At 56.0% G+C, this 21,760-nt stretch overlaps 1 protein-coding gene across 8 annotated transcripts in view; it reads right to left on the minus strand.

Annotated features, from left to right (window-relative positions):
• Positions 1-252: 252 nt before the first annotated feature.
• Positions 253-21,760, minus strand: part of CTIF (cap binding complex dependent translation initiation factor) — a 290,106-nt gene continuing 268,598 nt past the window's right edge. For 7 of the 8 annotated variants that reach the window (XM_034995952.1, XM_034995950.1, XM_034995949.1 and 4 more), the window contains 2 exons: positions 6,006-6,059; positions 253-4,289 (listed from right to left, as the gene is read on the minus strand). In XM_034995952.1, coding sequence (XP_034851843.1) covers positions 4,074-4,289; positions 6,006-6,059 — 270 coding nt within the window. In that variant the 3' untranslated portion in view covers positions 253-4,073. The other variant, XM_034995953.1, reaches the window with a different exon arrangement.

Consider the following 21,760-nt stretch of genomic DNA (forward strand, 5'->3'; position numbering starts at 1 on the left):
GGTTGCCAGCTTGGGGAGGTGGGGGGCCCAAGTGTCTTCCACCCACGTTCTCTGGACCACTCCTTCACAGCCTTCCCCAGGCCCCAGACCATGCCCCTGCTCTCCAAGACGGCCAGACCGTGGGAAATCTCATTAGCTCCTTGCCTGGCCAGGGGCTCCTTGGAGGTCTCTGCCAGCACACTGGTGGAGACCACAGAAGACTCTGGGAAAGATTTCCTTTGCCGAACACACAGACAACACGGATCCGGGGCGTTTTTGGTTTTTGGTGTTTATTTTTTAAACCCACTTGTAGTCTGGGTTCAGCTGGAAAGCAGGACATACTGAGGGAGGGAACGTGGTCGCGTGAGGAGGATTCTGCTGTGGCTGTGGCGGGAAGGCCCAGGCCCCTTCTCCAGGGAGGCAGGTCCCGTCGCCAGGCTCCCAGCTGGCTCAGGCGAGGTGGGCAGCCCTTGTCGCCAGCGTCCCGACCAGAGGAGCGGTCTCCTCTGCGATCTGCATCCTCAGAGGCCCGGGCAGAGGGCCCCACAGGGCGCCAGCAGCTGAGGCACAGGACTCCGTGGGCAGGTCCTGAGAGTCTGTCACACGAGGAACACTGGCCGGGTTCTGATGCCAGAGACTGGAACGTGGCGTCTGGGGCGGCCCCATGGGGCTGCTCCTCGCGGTGGCCTGGCTGGCGGGGTCCCCGCCCCTGCAGCTGCCCAGGGCGTGATCAGTGGTACATTTCCCACACAACCCCCCCATCCCTCAGAGAAAATAAAATAAAATAAAAATTAGAATAAATACCGACTCGGCCAACATTTACATTTACATGGATGGACAGGGCGATCCCTAAACCTCGAAGGTTTACAGACTGATCGAGGAAGGACGAACAGACGAAACTGGGCTGGGGGTGCATGTTCCCCACGGAGGATGGTGGGGTTCCCACCTTCTCCGGGGGAGGTCAGGAGCCTTCTTGGGGCTGCGGTCCCAGCGCTCAGGCAAACCCACGAGGCCAAGGGGAGCAGGGCTGTGGTGAGCGGGCTGGCCGCCTGAGAGGAAAGCAAGGACTATCTGGTCTTGACTGGGAGGGGGCACAGACCGAGACAGGATCAACATCAGAGGGCCGGACTTCGCCTCTTCACTGCGCCAAGAAAGCCGCGGGGTGAGTAGGGAAAACAACGCAAGCCTTAGAAATGCAATATCCAGTTTTGCCTCCCATCAGATACATTCAGAGGTCAACTTGGATATGGCCTTTCTCACTCAGCAGAAGGGGGTCTGGCCTGGGGAGGGACTAGGGGTCTGAGGGGCGCCCACTTCTGCTCCCTGGTTCCTGTCTCCCTTGGGAGGCGGCCTCAGAGTCACAGATTTTAATGCTTTACTGTTTTTTACTGTTATTTCCTTAAAAAAAATTTTTTTTTTTAATGTTTTCCTTCCATGTCTCAAAGAGTAGCAGCAACCTGCATTTAGAAAAACAGTTTACATTGTTATTTGGATTGGCCAGGAAGCACTTTCAAGCAATGGGATAAACTAGGCAAACCATATGTCTGGAACCACCGTGACACGACACGTAATTAAAAATATATTTATATATGTATACATATTTATATCTTACTTCTTCATACTCTGGTCCTAACAGTCGAGGAGGGGTGGCCCTGAGGCAAAGCCACCAAGGAGGCCGTTAGGAGGAAGGGGCATTAGGAGGAAGGGGCATGAGGCCCATGGCGCCCACCATACCACCGGCCTCGGCTTTGCAGGGAACATCAGCCCCTGCGTGCTCGCTCTCTGCTTCATGGAACGGGCAGGAGGCCCTGTTCCCCTGGGTCATTCCCTTCCTCTGGGGCCCTGCTTTGTTCTCAGCAGACGTGCTCACACGCGCGCGCACACACACACACACACACACACACATGCACGCACGCCTCGCACTCACACTCACACTCAAGGGGAGCTAGGCCCATTTCAGCCCAGACGCAGCTCTCTGAGGGCTGCCTGGGGGCGGCTCCGTGCCTGGCGGAGGTGGCTTGACTCCTCCAGACCACGAGGTCCCCGGTGCCCTCTCTGAGCCCTCCAACCTCAGTCCAGCTCTTCCCTCGGGGCCTCCCGTGGGGTCCCTGGTGTCCCTGGGCCCCAGGCTGGGCTGAAGGTGCCTGCTGAAGAGGAAAGGCAGTGAGGAGAAGCTCAAGGAGGGGAGGAGGTGAAGGCCACGGGCCGAGGCTACAGACCCAGTCCAGGTAAACCTGTGTCCCCCACACATGTCCCCAGTACGCTCTGCCTTGGGACCAGCATAGGCTCCTATCCCGGGGCTGGAAGGTGGGTGGCAGCTGGTGGGGAAAGCCAGGGAGTACTGGGGGACCCGCTCCCCCCGCCCCACCCTGCCTGCTCTCCCAGAAGCGGAGTCCACAGAGGAAAACCTCCAGCCCTCAACCCCTGGCCAGCCTGAGTGGACCAGGCAGCCAAGGCCCTCCAGTGACCCAGGGAACCCAGAAGCTGCTGGGCTCTGAGGTGGTTTAACGGGGGCTTATCAAAGTGCGGGCTCCAGACCCCAGAGCTGGGGCCGGGCAGATGCCTGTGACAACCCCAAAGCCAGCTTCCTAGAGCCTGACTTGCATTCTCCTCCAACAGAGAAGGGGCTCTCCCCAGGACCTGGCCCTTCCAAGAAACCCCAGTCTCGCTCCTTCCAGGCCTGGAAAGATGCGTCGGCCCCGCCTGCTCATTTCACTGTTCTACTCACGACTCAGTGAATGCATCGCCCCCCCCAGCCCCGAGGGCAGCAGTGCCCAGAGCCCTCCTGGAGCATACAGACCTTGGCTGTGGGGGGCCTCGGCTTCTGGATCCTGCCCGCGATGAGGCTGGGCCATCGACACAGCCTATTTAGCTAAGCTCCAAGTCCCGGGGAGCCAGGCAGCCCCCAACGGCCACTTTCCCCCCACTAAGCTCGGGAGGAGACCTGTGTGTGGCTCAGGCGACATCACCTAGCGTTTTGGTTTGAATTTGCCCGTCTTGACTGTGCCCCATTCACCACAGCCGCCCCCCCCCCAGCCCCAGCCAGGATGGGGTTTAACACACTCCTGGCGCCTGCCACAGCATCAGCCCTTTGACAGAGCAGAGCGGGAAGAAGAGAACAGAGGTCCTGGAAGCCAAGGGCTGAGGAGCACAGGGTTCCAGGGGGACCCCCCTCCGGGGCAGAAGTTTCCAATTATCCTAATTGGCCACTGGCAAGCTATCTGTGGCTAGAATCCTTCCAGAGGGGGCCGGGTTTGATCTTCCACTAATCAGGGGGTCCTCAGTGGTGCTGACTGTGTGATCACAGCTCGGACTCTTTTCATGGAGAGAGGAGACTTCAAAGCAGCTGACTTTTGAAAATAAAACAATAAAACACAAGAGCACGAGCAGAGCCACACACCCCAGCTCCCCTCCCTGCACCCCGCCCCTGGGCCTGAGGCTGGGGGGCCACACGGAGGAGGAACGGGGAGTGGGGAGGGTGCAGCGTGCAGGTTAGAGGAGAAGCCTCCGTCCCCCAGGCCGAGCGTGGCGGACAAAGGCCATCAATTACGGGCGGCTGGTGGGGACCGTGCCTGCTTTTGTCCTCCCGGACATCTGCTCTACGTCGCCTGCTGCCAGTTGGCGACCGCGGCTGACAGCAGGAACAATGCAAGCCCGTCTCCGACCCACTTTTTCAGCCTTCTGAGGTCCTTTCTGACCCAAGCGGTACCCCGGCGTGCCGAGCTGCCAGGGCCTCGGAGGAGTCACGCCGATGAAACCCCTCGCACAAAGCCCTGCGGGGACGCGGTTGATGGGAGGGGGCGGGGAGGAGCGGGAGTGGGGAGGGGACGACGGGGGGCGGGGGGGGGGGGGCACCATGAGAAAGAAACATGCTTCCCTTATTGGTGTGAGCTGCCGCATGCGTGGGGCTGGGGGGGCTCGGATGAGGGGCGCTCCTCCTTCCCGGTCTGGCTCCAGCCTGGCCCCCGGCTCTGCCTGCTTTCCTCCCCACTTCTTTCTCCCGCCAGGGCCACCCCTGTCCTCCCGCCTGTCCATCTGGCCCTGGGTACCAGGGCCCCAGCTGCCCGCGGGCTGCCCGCCAGGCCCCCTGGCCGTCAGGCTGTCAGTTTCTGGATGGTTCTGTTGTAGTACTGTGTGATGGGGGGCGTCAGAGGGTTCCAGCTGTTGGCATGGAGCTCTATGACCTCCAGAAGCAGTGACCGGGTCAGCATCGACTCTGAGGGGCAGAGCATCTTGTCGCGCGCACTGGCCAGGAGCTCGGTCATCATCTCGGGCAGCTGCTCCTCCAGCAGCCGGCCTGTGCTCTGCAGCTGCGGGTGGGGAAGCGGGGCTTAGGACAGGACCTGCGCCCCCAGAATGGCCCCCTGAGCCACCCTGGTTAGGAGGGCCGGGGGCAGGGACAGGAAAGAACTGGATTATCTCTGGAAGGTGCAGGCCAGGCATCTGTGCCCCAGGGAGGACAGGAGGTGGAAGGAGTCAACTGTGAAAGCCCACGTTGACCGACCAATCTGCCGCAGGAATAAGAGGGATTGGGTTATTGCCTGCTCCCTGGGGCTGAAAAGAGCCCTCACCGGGACCATGCCACTTCTGTCTTTCACCCAAGAAAGACTCACCCTCCTACTGGAAGCCTTGCCTGACCCCTGCCCAGACCCTCAATGGCTGACCTGTTCCCCTCAAAGGTGATCAGGCTGCACCGTGTTAATTTCCACTTGCTAGGATGTCTCTCTAGAAACGAGCTTGGTCATTATCACCTGCACGTCTCCGCATGGAACCTGAGAGCAGGGATGAGGTCTCCTATTTCTCTCCTGCCCCTAATCCCACCTCCCCACCCCAGCTGACCTCTGCCCACACTTGTGACATGAAGTGCGGGAGGGAAATATGAACCGGGGCAGAAGGTCAGCCAGAGGGCCCGCCCTCAAGAGAGGCCCCCGATGATGCTGAAAAGCCGCTGTAGGGAGGAAGGGGTCCCAGTGGTCTGGATCATGCAGCCTCAGGCGGTAGCCCCTGCGGGTCCTCTCCACAGTATCTCGATCTCCATCTCTGTCCCCACCCCATCTCATCCCACCCATTTTTCAAGGCTCTGCCTTCTTCATAAAATCCTCATCGACCTCCCTGGACCACCCTGATCTCTCTCCTCTGGCTCCTCAGGGATGCATGCTCTGTACCCATACTTCTTCTCTACACGGTGTTATCATCCCCAGCCAGAGTGACAGCTGAGGGCAAGGACTAGGCTTTCTTCTCCCCTATGTCCCTGTCACCAAGTCCCATGTATGGTACCCAGATGGAGCCCCATAAATGAAGGGACCATCCCATAGACCTGAGGCTGTTGTCCCGGCTCGCAGCACCTCTGGCCCCCGAGAGCCTTGGGAGTGGCCTGGAGGCCGGGCAGAAGGCACCTGAGACGTGTGCTCACACAGCCTGGACAGGCCCTGGGTGCTCACGCAGGAGACACCTGTCCTCACAGCCACTCTATTCTAAATGACTGCGCTGGTTTCCCAGAGCAAGGTTTGCCCCTGAGGAAGATCCCAGAGAAAGAGTTTCAATGAGTAGTGGCCCCACTTTGGGACCAGGAGTGGCGCCTCCTAAGTGGGTGTTTCGTAGCAGAGGGGTCCAACGTGGGACCTCAGGCCTCAGGCATCTTCCCCAAACTCTGCACCACCATAGCCAAGGGAAATATTTGGGGGTGGGGGTCACCTGGAATCTCTTAAGTCATTTATGTGGTGTGCCTAGTACAAGGAGAAGGTGGTCTTGGGGACAGAAGGACAGTGCACAATGCCAGCACTTGGTCCTTCTCTCTAGAGAACCAGCCATCTCTTCCTCTAGCTAGTGGTGGGCTGGTTACCCCATCCACATTTACTCTGGTTTGGGGTTGATAATTCTGGATCCACGTTGGCTCAGGAAGCCATTCCCCACCAGCCCCGTCTACACACCCTTGCCTGGGACTTGTGGGTATGTCCGGTGATCCTTCACCGCCCACAACTGTTAGGCGTGAGGGGCACACCAGGTCTGAGGTCAGAGATGCTTACCTCCATCGAGCAGCACAGGACGGCGTCTTCTTTCACATCCTGAGATTGCAAAAGCTGTAGAAAAGAGAGGCAGAGAACACTCCTGAGGGGGCGGCACGCGAGCTCCCAGGCCCCTGCCGCTGGACCCCAGCCCTAGCCCTGATGCAGCCTGGAACAGACATGTCGGAGGGGAGGGCTGGGGAGAGAGCCCACGAAGGTCAGAAGACAGGAGGAACACAGCGATTTCTCTGGCAGGATTTGAGCAGCTGGAGGACCACAGTGGTCGTAGAGCCCGGGTGCGCCGGCCAGGTCAGAAGGCTCAGCCATGGTCTCAGGCGCTCCTGGGCCCTGGCTAGAGGAGGACTTCCAGAAATCATGGTGCTCTTCTGCAAAACCACGGCTGTGCTGACTTACCCAGAGGCTGGAACTGCTTCCTGACCAAGGCCGTGGCCAGGCTGCTTGGTGCTGGGACTGGCCATGCCCCCATCCAGGCTTCCCTCTGCCTCATCTCATTCCTTCTCTCTCTCAATGGAGATATAATTCACACAACATCCAATTCCCCCTTTTTAAGTACACAACTCAGTGACTTTCAATATATTCACAAGGTTGCGCAACCATCAGTGTTACCTAACTCCAGAGCATTTTCATCCCCCTAGCCCCTGGCAACCCTTAATCTCCTTTGTCTCTCTGGATTTGTCTATTCTGGATTTTTCACATAAATGGCATCACACAGCATGTGTCTTTTGTGACTGGCTTCTTCCATTAACAGAACTTTTTAAAAGATCACCCATGTGGTAGCATGTACCAGTCCTTTGTTCCCTTTTATGGCTGAGTAATATTCTGCTATATGGAGAGACCACATTCTGTTTACACATTCATTAGCTGATAGACATATGGGCTGTTTCCCCCTTTTTGGCTATCATGAATGATGCTGCTCTGATCGTGTACAGGTTTTTGTGTGAGCGCATGTACTCAGGTCTCTGGGGGTCCTTACCTCGGAGCGGAATTGCTTGGTCATGTTGAGCTTTCTGGGGTCCAGCAAACTACAGTGGTTGTGCTATTCTGCATTTTCTCTAGCAATGTCTGAGGGTTCTGATTTTTCTACATCCTCACCAATATTTGCTATTTTCTGCTTTTTCATAAAATGTCTGTTTTTCCTAATTCCCAGTAGAAACTTTGAGGCACAGCTTCAGAGAAGCTCTACAGTCTTTTTTTTTTTTAAGATTTTATTTATCTGAGAGAGAGAATGGGAGACAGAGAGCATGAGAGGGGGAGAGTCAGAGGGAGAAGCAGACTCCCCGCCAAGCAGGGAGCCCGATGCGGGACTCGATCCTGGGACTCCAGATTCATGACCTGAGCCGAAGGCAGTTGCTTAACCAACTGAGCCACCTAGGTGCCCCAGGAGCTCTACAGTCTTGTTCTTCACAAACCCCATTGACCACCTCTCCCTCTGTCCCCTTGACTGGCCGGAGCTGCTTTTCCCAAACCTTTACGTACGTGTCCACTGCCATCCCCCGCCACACTGACCATCACATCCCTAGGAGGACCCTGCATTTGGATTATCTGCCACGGATGACTCTTCCCTCTGCTGGAACTCTCCATACTTGCCCACCCTTCAAGGCCCACAGCTTTCCTTGGAGACCTCTGGATCACCCCAGGCCCTGGTGACCCCTCCTGCTTCTCACTCCCCAGCTTTCCCACCCGCTCAGCATTCCACACGAGTGAAAAGGCATTTTCCAGTGGGAACTGCTTGCTTCCTGAAGGCTGGGACAGCGCTGTGTTCCTATTTGCCACTTTAACACCTAGCCTGGCCCCTGACAACAGTAGGGATTCACTCAATGTTGGTCGATATGATTCATGCATTTTTGTTGTTGTTGTTTGTTAGTTTTAAAGGAAGGGTGGAGGGTGAGAAGAGCACAAGAGGAAGGCACTTTTAGGGTGAGTGTCCTCGTTCCCTGAACGAGAACTGGAGTCAAGGTTTTTGACGCGGGTGTGACGTGTTCAAGCAGAGGTGAAATCACAGGGGGACTATTCCTGCTGCCAGCTTGAAATCCGAATTGTGCACATCCTCACCTCTCCCCTTCTCCTGTCATGTTGCATCCATCCACCCAGCCCGGGGGCCCTCCCAGCAAGAGCCAGAAGCATTCACCTCAGGAGGGCTGAAGATTCAGGGCGAGCTTCGCTATGTGCCCGAGGGGCGTGTGGGGCATCGAGAGGCCACAAGAGGTCAGGGGACAGACAGGTCAGTCCTGGCTGCACTGGCCAGAGATGCTACCAGGGCCCAGGCCTCCTTCCCTGCCCTGCCCTCTCCCTGTATCTGTCAGAACTGGGCTGGCTAGCCACATAGAAGCCATTTTGGTATGAAGGAACAGAGGTAGTCCTTGACCTGCTCAAATGAAAAGCAGGCGGAGAGCAAGGGACAAGCCAGGGGAGGGAAATGGTGCCACCAACACAAAGTGACAGGCCTCGAGGCCACTGGCGTGCACGTTCTACTTACTGACATGGGCCTGAAGCCCAGCCTTTGTGCTCTCGTCACTGGCCTCTTCAGCCACCAGAGGCTCGGACCTTACTCGCTCGCTCTACTCAGGGCTCTGCCCAAATGTCACCGCACCAGCCAGGCTCCCCCACCGGCCTCTGTGACACCCACCAGCCCCGCTCATCTCCTGGCTTACTTCTTGCTGTCACATAGCTCGCCCCTGACACATTATCTACTTGCTCTTCTGCTGTCTGTCCCCCACCCGGGAGAAGGCAAGCTCCACCAGGGCAGGGCCTGTTTTGTCCCACTTCGAGGAATGTGTCCTACACATGGACCCAGACATGCCCCATGACACGGATACAAGGTTTTTGCTGCACAATCGTTACAGTAAGAGCAGCAAGGGGACTGGTTAGAGAATTACAATACGTAGGCATAGAGAGCACCCTGCAACACGCTGCTGTCCCTCGCCTGCTACACCCGGACCTGCTTCTGGAGTTTTCTTGTCTCCCGGAGCTGCAGACCCCCAAGGGGAGCCAGGGGAGCCTCCCACCAAGCCAGTGCCTGGTGGGCCTCTGGGAGGCACATGGGGAAGGGCGTCCCTCATTTAGAGGACCCAAGAAGCTAGAGTGAAGACCAGGAACCAGGTTCTGGAGAAAGCTGGGGGAGGCGATTCACCTTGCAACGGGCCTACCTACGGCATGTGGTCCCCACCCAACCCAGCCTGCTCGGGGAGGGGCTGGGGCACAGACTGGGAGGGGCCCCTGGCCATCTAGGATGGGGTCAGCGTGGGAAAGTGAGCCTAGCCCTGTTCACTCTGCAGGGGAGATCGGGACTCATCTAGAGTAGGAGAACCCTGTAAGGTTTGCTGGAATTTCTTTCTGAACATAACTGTTCCCTAATAGGTTTTCTGTAGCACTTACTGGGAAAAAAAAAAAAAAAGCCTTAAAAACTGCTAGTAGAAATGACAAGAGGTGCGCCTGGGCGGCTCAGTTGTTAAGCGTCTGCCTTTGGCTCAGGTCATCAACCCAGGGTCCTGGGATCGAGCCCCACATCAGGCTCCCTGCTCGGCAGGAAGCCTGCTTCTCCCTCTCCCACTCCCCTTGCTTGTGTTCCCTCCCTCGCTGTCTCTGTCAAATAAATAAATAAAATCTTAAAAAAAAAAAAAGAAATGACAAGGAAGGGGGGAATCTGGAAGAAAGGGAACTCTTGAAAGGGAACTCTTAGAGATGGAGTACGTACTAGCAGTTGGGTGGGGAGGGGGTACCAGGCCGAGCTGGCAGCTCGTGGGAAGAACAGGGTCCACTCTGGATGCATCTAGCACATCGGCTGACACACAGTAGGTGCTCAAGGGGGCTTGTCGTGGTAAGTTGAAATGCCCTTCGGATCATGTTCTGTCCTGAGATTAGCTTCTTAGGGGCTCTCGGGACAAGGGAGGTAACCTTATGGTAATACTGGTAGGAGTCAGGGCCTGACAAGTACTAGATGTTCTGAAAGGTGATGGTTTCTCCCTCCAAGCAGCCCCCTGAGCTGCTGACAGCACAGTGTGAAAAGCTTCCTTGAGCCTCCGTATTGTTGCCAGCCAAGCCCCCAGCTCTGGTGAGCAAGTGTCCTCTTCTTCCCATTCCCTCTAACCCCCCAAGCCTGGCCTGCCCTCTGCTTCCTGATGGAGGCTGGGAACTGCAGAGTGGGCTGTCTTTCTGCTCCTTCTCTTTCTTCCCCACATCCTTATGACTGGGCTACTTCCCTTCCAGTCCCTTCTCCTCTGTGTGCCCAAACTCCCAGGCCGCCTGGCTCTCTCCCTGGAGGCCCTGGCTCCTGGCTAGCCAGGCAGGGGACAGACACAGGGTGGGGTGCTCTGCAAGGCCAGGGTGGCTTGCCCAGGCGCTCAGGCAGAGCTGTGGGCGGGCTCCCAACCCCAGGCCTCCCCTCCAGCCTTATCTTCCACTTGGTTGTTTGGGAAAGTCTGTGCTAAGCCAACAATCACATCATGCGATAGGTCCTCTTGCAAATGGCTTGCTGGGTTTTCTCAGGGAAGCGGGGGAGGACTGGGGTGGGTCACTACACTTTTCGTTCAGAGTTGCTGGGTGCAGGGATGTGAAGGGAATCTGCCGGGAGGCCGCAGACCGCTCCCTGTTCCCCCTGCAAATGCTGTCCTGGACTCTCATGACCAGTGTTGGGGAGCAGCATCTCAGAGCCCTAGAGCTGAAGGGGCTTTGGAGAGTGTCCCCCTTAACTTCCCTGGACCCTAACTCCAGAGCATCTTCATCCCCCCCAGGCCCTGGCACCCCCTAATCTCCGAAAGTCACACCCTGCTGCTCTTTGTGGTGTAACAAGAGGCTGACCTCCACACCCAGGAGCCCCTGACACAACTCCACAGGGGCTCCCTCCTGAGACCCCTTTCACTGCCCCTCTTAGACGCTCCCACGCGTCTTGGCCATCAGCGGCTCTCCAAGAATCTGTCCCTACCTGTCGTTTGCAGGCAGTGTCCCAAGTGCGGGATCTTTCCACTCTTTTCCATCTTGGCCAGATTTACCTGTTCTGTGTTCCATTTCTTCAGCACTCTGCTTTTTCCCAAGGGACAGTTCGGGTTTCGATGAACAAATCCCTACTGGTAGGTTGAGGGGGGCCAACGAGCTCTCTTGTTTATGTATGCTCCATTTGCAATCTTTTGGAGACAATGCTTTCTTTTCTTTTCTTTTCTTCTTCTTTTTTTTTTAACTCCAAGATGAATCTCAAAAAGTAATGGCAACTCGAACAGGTACTCGTCCATCCATGTTCACAACAGGCAAGAGAAGGAAGCAACTTGAGTGTCCGTGGAGGGAGGGATAGATGGATGAACTCCTGTGGTCCATCCACACAATGGAATGTTCTTCAGCCTTCAAGTGGAAGGCAGGGCTGATGCCTGCTACCACATGGATGAACCTTGAGGACATGACGCTGGGTGAAATGAAGTGGTCACAAAAGGACAAATCCTATAAGATAACACTTTTTTTTTTTTTTTAAGATTCCACTTCTATAGTCAGAATAGTCAAATTCATAGAGACAGAGAGTAGAATGGCGGTTGCCAGGGGCAGCCAGGATGGGGGCCTGGGGGCTCAGGGTTTGATGGGGACAGAGTTTCAGCTTGGGATGACAGAACGTTCTGGAGGTGGATGGTGGTGATGGTGGTACAACGTGAACGTCCTGGATGCCGCTGAACTGGCTAGAACGTGGCTAAAACGGTCAGTTGTGTGTTCTGTATACTCTACCACCATAACGAACTGGTTAAAGTCAGTCGTGGCCGGGGTGGGCACTTGTGGGGTGGGCAGGCCATGCTCTGCCTGGGCAGGACTCCCTGCCCCCTCCTGCCACTCAGGAAGAGACGCTGCACCCATGGAGGAGGCCGGGTTGCCCCACCTGGGGGCTGCGGGCCCTCGAGTGGGTGGGAGGGGCAGGCCTCTCATCAAAGTCTCCGGCAGAGAGAGGGGTGTGGGCGGGCTGGGGCAGGCAAGCCACCCGCGCCCTCGGAACAGCGAAATGTGTTTCTTGGATGAGAATCCAAGGCAATTGTGCGAGCCCACACAGTGTTTGTTCGGAAGCTAATGCATTCCTGTCCTATTGTCTCTGCCGGAGACTTGTTGTGGGCACACCCATCATATCCTCCCTCGGGGAGAGGCCAAGGTGCTCGCAGTCAGGCTGTGGGAGGCCCAACAGCGCCGAGGGAGACAGGCTGCTTGGTGGGAGCATCCTGGAGTCCCCAGGGGAAGGTCCCCAGGGCACGGGCATGCTGCCCAAGGCGAGCCGGGATGTAAACCGGCTGGTTCCTGGGGATGCCACCCCGTGGGAAGGGAAAGGTGCTGATGGAAGGACCCAGGGGGCTGCCTCCCTTTGCGGGAGGGGAGTGATTACCGTAGACGGCCATGTCTTGCATTTCCATTGAAGAGTGGGTGCCACCTTGAGACGGGCTGGCCGGTCCCCCCCAACCCTCCGTCCCCTGACCCCTTCAGCTCACCGACAGCACAGGGTTTCCACTTTGTAGAGCAAACCCACGAAGCCTTATGCAGCCATAGCCAAAGTCCAGCTCAGACCCTGCCTGCGGGGGCCTCTCTGCTTTGGGCAGGGGGTGAGGGAATGGCAACCAGAGAGCACAGCGAGGTTTCAGAGAGCATGCGATGCGCTTGTTTTCTGGAGAACAAGCTCACAGAGCCCTGATGGCCTGGCTGGGTCTACGGAAGGGCCAGGGATGTGGTCTGGAAGCATGGAGGACATCGCAGGAAGATGAGAGAGAAGCGCCAAGAGTGGGGGTGGGGAGAGGTCTGCAGTGGCCATGGGAGCCACGGTGCTGACGATGGAGAGGAGATGGCCGTAACACAGGCAGAGGGTCTGGACCAGTGACTGGGGTGGGGAGCTGCACGTGACCACCGGCCCCTCAGGAGCACCCTTGGGTTCGAGTCCCAGCCCTTCCATCCTGCGCCTCTGCTGGACCTGGACTGGCATCTACAGCTAGGTCTGGAGGACAGCGCGGGAACTGATGCTCTCGATACCGACCCTGACTCATCACAGAGAGGATCTATTAGTCGGGGTCTCTTCAGGAAGGCAGGAAAGGAGATAATCTATCCGAAAAAGGCTGTCATCAAAATTGTGCGGCGGGCTTAGCGTCAGAAGACCTGCTACTCACTAAGAGTAACCCTGGGCATGTCACTTAATCACTCTGTACCTCACTTTCCTCACCTGAGAATGGGGATAATACCTGCCTTGAATTGTTTTGAGAGTCAACTGAGATCATGTCTGTGAAGGAGCTTTGAGAAGTGCAAAGCTTGATCCAAATGCAAGGTGTGATTATTGTTATTAAATCTGTTTCTTTATAAACATATATTTTCCTTGAAGATCTTGGCACACTCTTTATGTACCATCCCATTTACCCTCATGACACTCTTGTGGAGACAGGGAAAGGCCACGGCATTATTATCTCTATTTAATAGATAGAGAAACTGAGGCACAGTAGTTAAGTGGCTTGCACAAACCAGACAGCAAGTCTGAGAAGAACTAGAAGGTGTTCAAGAGTCCTGGATCAGCATCCTTTCTCTTGGAGAATTATTTTAATTTCACTCACATTTGCTAATTCTTATTTTGGTGGCCGGAGCTCATAATTCTTAATTTTGTTGACCAGTGACAAGAATCAACCTGGACCTTCACAAAATTGAATTGATTTTACATATTCTTTGTTTGCATTGGCCATCATCTATACATCCATCCACACATCTATCCACTGTACCCATCCACACCTCCATTTACTCACCCACCAACTCATTAGTGCATCTATTCACCCAACTCTGCAATCATCCATCCACCAGCATATCCATTTATCCATCCATCTATTCTTCTATCTACCCACACATGTATCCAACCTTTCATCTACCCACTCATTCTTTCATCCATCTGTCTACACACTCACTCACTTATGCATGCATGCATGCATGCATCCATCCTTCTACGTAGCCATCTTTTCAACAACAGTCATGGAATACCTACTTTGTGCTAAACATTGTATAACTACAGGGATAACAAGAAGAATGAGACTTGGAACTCATAGTCTAGCAGGGGGAATCAAGAGATTGTGCTAGGTATATGGGGTTGAAGCATGGGATGGAATGAGGATGGAGAACATGCCAGGCATATGGTATAAGCAGCAGCATATGGCATATATGCACAAAAGCAAAAAAAAAAAAATGTGAACTAGCAGAGTGAACTGGTGAATTACAAGTATTTCAGAATGCTAGCATATATAGTGCTGGGGGAGAGAGAGAACATGATGACAAAGAAGGCGAGGGCCACATCCTAAAGGGCTCTTAGCTGCCATGATACTGTGTTTTGATTTTATCCTAAGGGATGGGAAAGCCACCGAGAGATTTTTAACTGGAGAGTGCATTTTGGAAGGTCCTTTCTTTCTTTCTTTTTTTTAAAGATTTTATTTATTTATTTGTGTGAGAGAGAATGAGAGAGAGCACATGAGAGGGGGGAGGGTCAGAGGGAGAAGCAGGCTCCCCGCCGAGCAGGGAGCCCGATGCGGGACTCGATCCCAGGACTCCGGGATCATGACCTGAGCCAAAGGCAGTCGCTTAACCAACTGAGCCACCCAGGCGCCCTGGAAGGTCCTTTCTTGCACAGTGTGGCAAACAGAGGGTTGCAGGCAAGGCGACAGTGAGGAGGCTGCTGTGAGAAATTAAAGTGTCTTCAATCGAGGCAGGAGAAATGGGAGGACGTATGTTTAGGAGGCAGAAGTGAGGGTGAGGAGAAGGACAATGTAGAAGATGGATAATCCCCATTGGGTTTGGCCAACTGGATGAATGGGGATGCCATCAATGATTGTAGGAAGGCATGAGGAGGTGGTTTGGGGGGATGTGAAGGAGTTCAGCATTAGAAATACTGAGTTCATGGTTCTGGGGATGATTGGGGAAGATGACTTGTGGGCGACTGGCAATCCATGATCATTAGTGCCAGGTCAAGGCCGTAGGTGTTAGCAAGATGAACTGGGGGAAGACCCAGATGAGAAGAGGAGAGGAGGGTAAGGGCTCCAAACCTGGAAAGGGTGATGGGGGAGGAGGAGGAACTCCTGAAGGAGCAAGAGGGCAGTCAGAGAGCTAAGAGGAATGGGAGGAAGTGATGCCATGGAAGCCAAGACAGTTCTAAGAAGTACAAGGTCAGGGGTGTCAAATGCTCAAGAGAGGTCAAGTAAGATGAACAATGACCAGGGCCCCCTGGATCTGGTGATTAGGGCGACCTTTGCCATGATGAACTTCAGAGCAGGGGTAGGGACAGACGGAAGGCTGGATCACATAGGATTGGAGAGCGAGAGGGAGCCGGAAGTAGACACAGCAAGAGTATACCATCTCTTTCTCTTTCTTTGTGGGTTTCCACTCTTTCTTCTCTTCTCTCTCTCCTTTTCTCCTCTTCCTTCCTTCCTTCCTTCCTTCCTCCCTTCCTCCCTCCCTCCCTCCTCCCCCTCTCTCTCGCTTTCTTTTTGAACTTGCCTACGGAAGAGAAAAAGGGTAGGACCCCGTGCCAGGGTCAAGGGGAGCAGTTGTTACGGTGGGAAAGGCAGAGATGAGCGGGTGGAATGCAGGAGAGAAGGGGGTCGTCGGAGGTGAGGAGGACCAGGTGCAGAGCTTAGCCTTAGGTAAGAGAAGTGATAGCGCTCCATACCCTCTGACACGGACAGGAGGGGTGAGGCTGGCTGTAGACACAGGTGCACATATGTGTGGATGCTCACGCTGGCCAGCCTGTCAGGGCAACTATGAAATCGGTGCTGTTCTAGCTTCCTCACTTGCTATCAGTGTTCTGTGCCGGCCTGCATTTCAGCCATCCCCAGGAGAGGGGGGATTTGCCCCAAATATCACCCTGCCACTAGCCTAATAAGGAGCCCTGGTATGGCGGCTATGATCAGATGTCAAGGAAATTCATGGTTCTGACCTGGACTTCAGTCCAAGCTTGTGCCCTGCGGTCTGGCTGTCAGCCCTCCTAATAACTAAGGCGGGCAGGCGGGCACGCACCCTAGCTGCGGACCAGGTGCCCTGGAGGGAATAATTAGCCTCCTTCCTGCAGAGCTCGCAAACCGCCTCGTACAAAGTGGCCACAGTAAATGTCACGTGGGGGAATGCTTCATCCCACAACTGGCCCCAGGGGGTGGAAATGTAATCTGGGGCTCAGAGCAGACACTGAATCCTGCAGACACCGGAGCCAGCGGATGGGGCCATGGCTCCAGTGGCCCCTCTTGGGAGCCAAGCCCTGGCCAGTGGCCCACTCAGGAGGCGACTTCTGCTCACAGAGTCCCTGAAGCCCATATGTTCCCAGGACCCTGGGTCGGGGTTTGGAACCACAGGGACGTTGGCCATGACTGCTGTCAACACCTCCCAGCTCCTTTAGTGCCCTCTTTTCCCTTCTAGAAGCCTTGCCTGTCCTCTCTGTGGCTCGTTTTGCATTCACTTCCCGGACATCCATGGATCTCCCCTAGAGGATGAATGGAAAATGCCTGAGGCAGCTCTGAGGTTTTACCTTTCCAGAAGGGGTCTCCTGAGGACTGACCAATACCTTCGGGGTCCTCAGTCATCACCTGGCTTACATTTTTGAATGCTTGCTCTAGAGGTGAAGCTCTGCGCTGTGTGTAGGCTTTAAGATCCATTTTATCCTCTTACCAGTTTATCTGAGGTAGCTCTCTTCACTTATAGCTGCAGAAACTGAGGCACGGGGAGTGGGGTGACTTCCCAAGAGCACACAAGTAATGGAAAACCGGGATTTGAAGCTAGGTCTCATCTGCCTCCATAGCCAAATGACATCACCACTGCCCCACCGCACGTGAGCATCCACACATACGTGCACCTGTCTAAGTCCCACATAAATGAGTCTGGTGGGGGGTGGTCAGCAAAAAGTGGGGTCTGTCTCGGATGGCTCTGGTTTTCACTTGCCATCCCAAAGTAATTAGTAAGTGTCCCTTTTGCTCACAAAAGGGCCCTGATTTGGATGGTACATTGCATCGTCACCCAGACAAGGGGAGGGGTGCTGAGGGGTTGGGCACCCCCCGGATTACCAGCTGACCTCTAGCCTCTTCCACTTGCCCTCCTTGGGCTCAGCGCCCCTATTTATCAAGTGAGTGAGTGAGTGCTCCTGCCCACCTCTGAGGGGTTCAGCTGGCGGGGCGGGGAGAAGGGCACTGACGTTGACAAAGCATCCTGCTTCCAGCAAGGTGGCTGTCATTGCAGGGGATCATGACACCTGCTGTGGGGCCTCACCTGAGCCAGCGCTAACTGCTCCCCAAGGACGGAGCTGGGAACAAGATGGAATGATGATAATGAATGCCCTGTCCCCTGCTCTGCTGGAGCGCTGGGGCCCTGGGGAAAGCAGCTGGTGGACAGGCAGATGGAAAAGCAGTTATTCTGCAAGCTTCCCCAAGGGAACTTGGCCAAGAATGCCTGGCCTGGAGGCACTGGGTGTCGGGTGGCACCTGGGACCTTCACCCCCTCCCAGGTACCCCACCCCTCTGAAAGAATGGCTGCATTTTGTGTCTGACTCAGCACAAAACGGCTCCCTGAGACAGGAGGAGGGGTTTGGGCTGGCTGGGGGCCAGGCCCGGGGCTCTGGGTGGTGGGCAGATGCCCCTCTTGCGGCCCATCTCTGAACTCACAGATCTCTCCTGGTGCCCACCGGGCTGGGACCCCCGGCAGGCACAAGGAGAGGGCCATCAGCTCTTAGCTTCACCTCCCCCTGCCCCTGGCCCCTGGCCCCGTCCCCCCCACCTCCACCCACCTGAGGCCTGGACTTGACCTTGCTGGCTTCGGGGGTGGGTGTGATAAGCGTCTTGGTGGAGGGAACTAGCTGCCTGCAAAGGCATTTTCCGCTCTCTAAAGTAAACAATCAAACAGGAAATTAATCGAGAAACCCACATCAACGGAAGGTTCAGGTTGTGATTTTCACAGCCCCAGAGCCAGGAAATTCAAAGTTAGAGTTCCCATAGCAACTTGCCTGTAGAATCAGCTGCCAGCACCCTGGGCTGGAATGAGACCCCGAGGGGTCAACTAGGCCAGCCCCCTGCCTCTAGGAAGCACAGCCCAACGTCAAGTCTGAAAGTCCCGGGCTCCACTGCTCTTCTGAGTGGACCAGCAGGCCTGGGAAGGAGTTACGAGTTGCAAGGCCAGGGCTCTCTACCTTAGTCCTCACCGCAGCAGGCCTTGTAAGCCGATGGACCAGCGGATAGCTCAGGGCTGCAGTTTTCTCTATTCCCATATTCCAGCCATTATTCCCGTATTCTAGGAAATGACAATGGTACCGAGGCCTGCCAGACACGCATGGGAGGGGCCATGCGCTGCATGGCACGGCTCCCATTCCGTGTTCTCTTCTGTCCTGTGATGGCCCCTCGCTTCCATCCCAACCGCCTCTGAACCTTGGCATTGCCCTTTGCCACCCCCTCCCCCTGCTGGTTTTCCTCCAAGACACATCTCAGTTGACGGGGCAATTCCAAGAGCTTTCAGGACAGCCGCCCAGGTGGCTCCATTTAGTGGGTGCTCTTCTCCTCCATCTGCCCCCCCCCCCCCCCCCCCCCCCCCCGCCTTTCTGGACCAAATCTATACTATTTTCATATTCAGGCAATGCACCCGGACTGACAACCAGGTAGCTTAAATTGGCACTGGAGGCAAGTCCTCCCCCTTCAAGTATGTGGGGGGTTGTGTGTCTTGGGTGGGGTTTTCTTTTGTGTGTGACTCGTGAGGAGTCCCCGCCTGGCAGGAAAGGAGATAAGGGTGTTGGAGCTCAACCGAGAAGGAAACTGTCTGGAATCCTTCCCCGAGAGTCACTCTGCCTTCCCACCCGAGTGGCCCCCGGTGGCTGGCTGGCCTTCTCTGTGTGGCTCTGTGGCCCGGGCCCGGGGACCCTCGTGGCGAGGCATGACGAGGCTAGCCGAGGCAGGCGTGGGCGCTCCCCGGGCACCAGGCCTGTGGCAGAGGGTGCCTGGCCCGCCCGCCCGCCCGGCCCTGGAGCCCGCGCCATGAACTGAGCAAGGCAGTGGAAAGAGAGAAGTGGCGCCTGCTGGAAAGCAGACAGAGCGCCTCCTTGATTTCCTGACAGGCCTAGCCGCATGCCAGGGGCTGATGGGCCAGCTCCGAGTGCCCGGCCTCGCTTGCGAAACAGTCCCTTCCTCCTCTGGGTCGGCTTTCCCAGTGGCCGAGCCACTGTCCAGCCGCCCGAGTCCCTGAGTGAGGCCTCCCCTGACCCCCGCCACCTCGCTGCCTTCTCCTGAGTCTCAGCACAGAATCCGGTGGGCAGGCCGGGGAAGCCGGGACCCCTCCTGGTGGTGCAAGGTCTTGCCTTTCCTGAAGCCAGATCAAGACATGCAATCAGGAAGAAGGGGTGGTGGGGGGGGAGGTAGCTGGATTCTCTGCTGGTTTCTGCAGTCCCAGAAGGAGTCTGGAGGAGGGGGCCCTGTCACAGAGGGCGACCCCCCAGCTTCAGAGGAAAGGTGTCCCTGTGCTCTCCGCCCACCCCCTGCCCTCACCACTGTTATCTGTGGTGCCTGGTGTCTGAGGGGCCTCGCCAGTGGCCCACCTTCCCTTGAGCCTAGGAAGAAACTCATGGTATGCCAAGTCAACCAGGCGTGCCTCCACCCATCTCAGACTTTACAGGGTATGTGAGTGGGGGAAGGCACAGGTAACCAGCCAGGGGCCTCAAGGAGCTGGAGAAGGGCCACACTGGCCCCCTACTCTGCTACCAAGCATGGAATTCTGAAGATACCTTTGCTGAACACAGGTCCTCTTCAGCATGATAATCCTGGCGTGCTGTATTTAAGAAGAAGACATGCCCGCTGTAGCTTGGCTACCAGACAGAGGTGCCAGTCTTCCAGCATGGGGGTGGAGGGAGGAGTCTGAAGCCATACCGCAGAGGCTGGGCTGGAGGTCTGTCCCCCGGGAGAGGAAACTCAGCTGGTTCTGCGGTGGGTTTGGGTGCAAGGCGGTAACCAAGCCCCAACTGGGCAGGGACAGCTGGGCCTGGAACAAGCTTAAGCAGAGAATAATAGGGCTGTGCTGAAGGCATAATTAGCATTTGTACTCAGAGCCTCAGCCACCCGATAGAGGGACAGACAGGCCTGGGCTGAGAAAAGGGCCTGGGGCTGCCTGGGGACGGCAGAAAGGATTGGCGAAATACTCTCTGCCAAGTCTAAGGTTGGAGATAAGAGTATTTAATTGGCACCTGGAAGTTTGTTTGACTTTGGAGCCTTACCCTTAGCAGAATATAAACTGTAATAATGGGGCAACTCTGTTTCTAAATTGAGATGATCTTTTTGGAGGAGTGCGTGCGCATGCGAGTCAGTATTCTGTATTCTGTGTGCATTCTTAACTGGTTCACCTGAGGGGGCTGTGAGGGGGTAAAGTGCTTAGCGGATGCTCAGACAGTACCCCCTTGGCCACATCCACCCCTGCGGCCCTACCCCCTTCTCCTCGCCTTCATAGACCTCCAGGCCACCCAATGCCATCTGTTCACAGGCCTACGAACTCGTCTTGTTCTTATCTGCAGGGACAATGAGGAGCAAACCCCACCTTGGCTCCATTTTCTGGATCCCTTGAGACTGATCACAAAGACCTTCCTCCTCCAAGAAGCTTTCCCTGACCTCCTCCCCCAACCTCCATAACCAGAAGCTTCTCGGTTCATAGCCCGGGGGCGACTATTTGGTTCTTGCTAGTCTAGTCTAGGGTCTACCTTGACTGGTTTTTCCTCACACAGGACCTTGTGCTCCGCTGCCCTACAGAATGGATTCGAAGGAAAGCGTGCTGTGGTTGGGGTCAAGCCACTCAGAAGGGCCCCTCTGTTCCCTGGCATGGAGCCCACCCAGCAACACGGGCCCAGAGCACGGCAGGTCCTGCACCTCCTCCAGGGAGTCTGAAGGGACAACTGTTCCATTCATTCACTCATTCCTTCAACAAGGAGGCATGAGTCCTATCCTCATGGGTCTACTGGTCTAGTAGGGAAGACAGACGTCGCACCAGCAGATCAGTGACGGGAACCAAGGCTGTAAGGCGAGGCTGCCTGCGTTCTAATCTCCATCCGCCGCCCCCCAATAGGCTGCACAGTTAACTTCTCTGTGTCTCAGTTTCCTTCTCTGGAAAGTGGGGTAGGATTAAATGAGATCATCTGGGACCCAGAGTTAGAATAGTATCTGGCACACAGTGAGCGCAGCTCCATCACTGGAGGCTGGTCTTCCTAAGTGGGCTGCATGTGGCCCAGAACTGAGGGTGCTGTGGGGGTGGGTGGTGGGAAGAACTGTTCTCACCTGCGTGGGGAGAGGAGCCCAGGGAAGTCCCGGGGACAGAGCTTTGAGAAGACCCTTTAAGATCGAACTAGGGAAAGAGTGGGGCCAGGAGAAGGAACTGAAAGAACATTCTAGGCAATGAGAAAGGTCACCCTCGAGAATCCTGTGAGCCTGGAGGAGTATGGAGGGAGGAGGTGAGCCCAGCTGGAAGGCTGGTGGGCTCATTCAGGTGAAAGGGGACCTTGGCCTACATGAGCTGTGGACAGGTAGACACATGGTGGCCAGAGTGAGGACCAGGGAAGAGCTGCTGTCCACAGACCCTGGGGATTCACGGGGTGGAGCGTGGTGGTGAGAGTCAGGGACGGCCTCAGGCCTTTTGTTGTCACAGCCTGGAGGATGGTGGCACCCTCTGGGAGCAGATGGGTTCCATTAAGACACTCTGGGTTTGAGGGGGCGTCTGTGGGTGGGCCAGGGGGAGGTGTCAGGTGGACGTACCCAGGCCTGGAGATGGGGATCTAGTTTGTGCAGGTC

Source organism: Mirounga leonina, unplaced genomic scaffold (genome assembly GCF_011800145.1).
Source record: "Mirounga leonina isolate KUSES-001 unplaced genomic scaffold, KU_Mleo_1.0 Mir_93, whole genome shotgun sequence".
NCBI lineage: Eukaryota > Metazoa > Chordata > Mammalia > Carnivora > Phocidae > Mirounga > Mirounga leonina.